This window comes from Haliotis rubra, unplaced genomic scaffold, assembly GCF_003918875.1.
Source record: "Haliotis rubra isolate DU_JTF1 unplaced genomic scaffold, ASM391887v1 Scf462, whole genome shotgun sequence".
NCBI classification, from domain to species: domain Eukaryota; kingdom Metazoa; phylum Mollusca; class Gastropoda; order Lepetellida; family Haliotidae; genus Haliotis; species Haliotis rubra.
The window spans coordinates 897,372-902,220 of record NW_025767149.1 but is presented as its reverse complement, the minus strand read 5'-3'; the positions used below and the strand labels follow the sequence as shown (position 1 = coordinate 902,220).

Here is a 4,849-nt window from a genome sequence, read left to right as displayed (position 1 = left end):
CACTGGTCTCGAGGGGACATGGGTCCTATTAGTAATTTTGAACTGTTTGAAGCACGGGTATCGGATTAGAGTTCTCTCCCTTCCATCGATTTGAATTCGCAAAACATCGGTAGTCTCCGTACATTATACGTGATTCGATGTTATTCGAGATAAAAAAGTACTTCTACGAAGTACCTAATGAGTTCAGGATTCCCAGTGGAGTAATAGAAAATGTTACTCGTTTGTAAGCGGGGTACATAGAAACAAACAGAAGAGCGCTCAGCCAATCAGAAAACGACATTTATGTGTGAGGCAAGATAATACCTTTTGCCTCTGACTAAAATGACTAAAATAGTCATAAGATTTGCCAGTCTGAGTGCCAAACAATAGCAACTACATGTATTACCAAGTCCAACATGGTAATACATGCATAACAATTTTGTTAAAACACAATGTTATGAAGGCAAGGCTTTATGGATTTTAACTTCTTAAGTGTAACGAAAGTAACAATTCAGTTTTCAACCCTTAAATACCCTACTCATTGTATATATTAATGCATGCATGAATATAGGAACACTGCCCAAACCGGTGTAAAACCACACTCACTCACACAATCACTCATTGTATATTAATGCATGCATGAATACAGGAATACTCGAATCAACAATGCTTGAAAAAGGGCCATAATCGTCAAATGTGTCATTTCAGGACTGTTATAGTTTATGATGCACGAAAAAGCTGTAAACCTATACACTGTGTTAGCTCAACACTGACTGATACACCTGCAGGTACGCACTGGATATGGGAAGTTGTCAGCATGGTGGCCCATGACGATTTGGTGTACCGGAACCACCTGGAAAGACTTAACCAACCCGAGTTCAGATCCACCCGTTACCTTGACAGTCTGACCTCTCCCAGGGTGATGAGCTCCACCTACATCTCCGATATCTTCCACGCCAAGTCTGTACAAACAGAACCAAAATCATTCTGCTCAGAAGAAACCCCAAGTCAGTGGCCGTGTCCTACTACTACACGACAAAGGGCATGAGATCCATAGAAGGCTGTGAAGCAGGGTTAGTGACGGTCCAGGACTATGATGGGAAATGGGAAGACTATCTTCAACTGTTTCTGGACGGGGAAGGTATGAATCTGGAATCATGTATCTAATTCATATCTCTTTATTCAATGGCATGTTCTGAAGAGGCCACAGGCATATAGTACAATGTCAAATACCAATAATGGCACACAATCACAAGGTCTGTCTGCCCTGCATGAAAAAGTTTGTAGTTATTCCCACTGATAAGGCCTCAAATAACATAATCATTATATGTAAACATCACTACATAAATTGATTTTTGAGTTTGATACACGTGACAGAATGCACATATAGGTGAGGGGTGAAATTGGGTTTAACGTCGTGCTGGAGAATATTTCCTTATATGACGACGTGCAGCCCCACTCAGACACATTATACTGACTCCGAGCCGACCAGTCCTTGTTGTAATTAATGCCGAGCGCCAAGCAGGGACCAACAAGTACCATATTTTAACATCTTTTGGTATGACGCGGCCGGGGATCGAACCCGCGACCTTCCGCTCTCCGGGTGGACGCTCTAACTCACTACCCCACGGAGGCGGTCAATGCCACATATAAGGCCAGTATGTTAACTGAGGAAGAGATCTGCCTGAGCCATTCAACGTTGCTATCACTGTTTGGCTTGACTTTCAAACCTGAAGACATGTCCGTTACTCTTTTGTACTGGATTCCAAAGCTACATAAAAATCCGTACAAAGTGAGATATGTTGTTGGGTCCAGTAAATGTACCCCCAAATCACTGTCTCGAAGATTAACCATAATTACTTAATACTATCAAGGGGGGACTTTCTGGATATTCACAGAAAGTATTTGAGACAAGCGAAAGTAGACCATATGGATACTCAAAAACTCATGGATGTGCTGACATTTTTACAATCCCAGAAACGGACCGAGTTCCCCGTATATAAACAAGGGAAACTTTTGAAATTTCCATTATGTTCTCTGCATCAGACAAGGGTAGGCGGGTACATTACAGCACACTGTCTAAATATAGGACAAGTCTAAATATAACACACCAATGTTGCTCACTGACTCCACAGGTACAATGCATACAGGTGGAACACACATTGTACAACGTATAACACTGCCGAATAACTCGCTCACTAGCCCACCGCTCATCCACTCACTTACCTACTGATAGTGATTCTTTGTTTGACAGATCCAATGGCTGTTGTTAAGAACTTCATCAGCTTGGGCGTTCTTTCCACATAATGTAGATTCGTTGTAACTTGAACAACTCTTTCAAGATGACATATGCATTACATCTGCAGTCCCGTATGGCTCCTACTTTGACTACCTGCTGGACTGGGAGACTGAGAGGACAAAGCACCCGGAGTTGCAAGTCTTAGACCTAACGTTTGAAGAGATGAAACAGGTTATGTTTGAAGGCAATCACTAAACACTAATGAAATGAGCTGAATGTTGTTACGATACAAAGCGTCCAACATTTAAATGAACAATGATACGATTACCAGTATTTTCCGCACAGAATAGTGTAGAGTGTTTTCTGCACAGAAAAGTGTAGTGTGTTTTCTGCACAAAGTATTGTAGCAAGGTTTTTTCACAGAATAGTGTAGTGTGTTTTCTGCACAAAGTATTGTAGCAAGGTTTTTTCACGGAATATTGTAATGTGTTTTCTGCAGATTATTAAGGAATGTTTTCTGCATAGAATTTTATAGTGTATAGTTGTCAAATTATTTGACAATTCCATTTGGTATTTCAGAACCCAGTCCTTACTGTACTGAAAGTTGCAAAATTTCTTGGAAAAGAAATGACACGACAGCAGGCCATGTCGATTTCAGACGCCTGCAACTTCCAACATCTAAAGACTCGTGACGCTGATGATGAAACTAGATGTATGGACATGACATGGAAAGAAGGATATGGAACGTACAGAAAAGGTATTGGTGAAAATTGGCCCGGAGTAGTAGGATCAGGTCCCATCTATCCGCCCACCCACCCATCATTCATACATACAATACACGCGCACGCACACACGCACACACGCACGCACGCACGCATGCACGCACGCAGCCACCCACACACCACCCCCCACACCCACACACACACACACGCATGCATGCATGCATGCATCACCCCTTTTGAGTTCTATTATATCCAAGAACTGAATGTGTACATACGGTTTTAGGGATGTGGGGGGATGATCGCATCCGACAGGGAGTGATGTAATATAAGTTGTTCACCGGTCTCGAGGGGCACATGGGCTGATGTATCCTCGATGTTTGTTTATGCTCCCTGAGCCCGAAGGGCGAGTGGAACATAAATAAGCATCGAGGGTACATCAACCCGAGGGCCCGAGAGAGACCAATGAACAACCTATATTACATCACTTATATTACATCACTTAACAATACAGTGAAGCTTATCAGCAATAATTCCAATCAAGCTGAAGTGACCTCGTAAGTATAAGTAGCAGTGGACTTCCCCACGGAGATATCATGTGACAGAAATGGCCATTCTAGTTGTATAACACGGACTCTCTGAAACACAAGCGTGTAAATAATAATTGCTCATATCTTCAGTTAGTAACGTTATATACTGACACTTTCTGTTTTAGGAGAGACACAAGAGTGGAAGAAATGGTTTACTACTGCTCAAAATGTTCACTTTGACAAGGTGTTTGCAAGGAAAATGGCCACCTCTCAGCATTTGAGAGAATGGAGTTAACGCACTATCCAGTAATACAAGAGGCGTCATGGTCTTTGTCTGGCCATGATTCGATCTGTCGTCTGGATACAGGTAGTTGTCGTATGGCAACCAATCAATTACAACCAATCACTTATGATTACTTATATGGCCTCAAACAACCAATCACTTTGATTACTTATATGGCCTCAAACAATCAGTTACTTTCATGACTGTGGTTGCACGTAGTTGTTGTATAGCCATTTACTTGAATTACTTCCTTAGTCTATACCCATGGATTTAGTGCGCTGAAGTTTGTACATGTGTTAGTCCGAGACTGGCCTCAGCGCGACTCATGTGTCGCCAGCACTGTAACGGAAGGGGTCAGATATGTATTGTTCCGGTTAAACACTAACTCCAATGCCTTGTGCCAAGATGATTTTCTTATACATTTCATTTGCCAAAATAAAGAAGCGACAAAACCATTTCCATAGCTGATTTGTTTATATTTTGATAATACATGTATGAAAATACATTTTGTGAAAGACACTTTCAGTAAGGCTTACTGAGGCCTTCAGTGTAATGCTGATCAAGCAACAACTTTGACAATAAATTAGAAGCTGCTTCACATTTCAACTGATTGAATGTTTATCCCCCAGGAGCCCGTTCCACAAAGCGATCGTAGCGCTACGACTGTCGTAAGCCTATGTTACAGTATGGGAGTTACGATAATCTTAGCGCTACGATTGATTTGTGAAACGTAGCCCAGGATTGAAAATGTCTTCTTTGAGTGGCATTGTTTAGAAGTTGGAGAGGAATATACGGATAAAGCGCATTATGAATAATGTAGTTGTTCATCCATAAAGCTTGTCAGTTGTCATAATAAAGAAGTTGTTCATCCATAGAGCTCGTGTTGTCATAATAGTGAGTGAATGAATTTAGTTTTACGCCGCACTCTGCAATATTCCAGCTGTATGACGGCGGTCTGTAAATAATCGAGTCCGGACCAGACAGTCTGGGTTTATAATTACAGCATTGATTGTCCGTGTCCGAGTGTCCGGTGCGTGTGTGTGTGTGTGAGTCCGAGAGAGAGTCCGAGAGAGAGAGAGAGAGAGAGAGAGAGAGAGAG

General features: G+C 41.9%; 1 protein-coding gene across 1 annotated transcript; it reads left to right on the top strand.

Moving 5' to 3' along the window:
- Window positions 1–882: 882 nt before the first annotated feature.
- On the top strand, window positions 883–3,831 carry LOC124290335 (sulfotransferase 1B1-like; the record flags this gene model as incomplete). Its single annotated transcript, XM_046727045.1, has 4 exons — window positions 883–1,120; window positions 2,346–2,449; window positions 2,798–2,975; window positions 3,653–3,831. Coding segments are annotated over 4 exons (630 nt in total), but the record flags the coding sequence as incomplete, so codon positions are not given.
- Window positions 3,832–4,849: the final 1,018 nt, after the last annotated feature.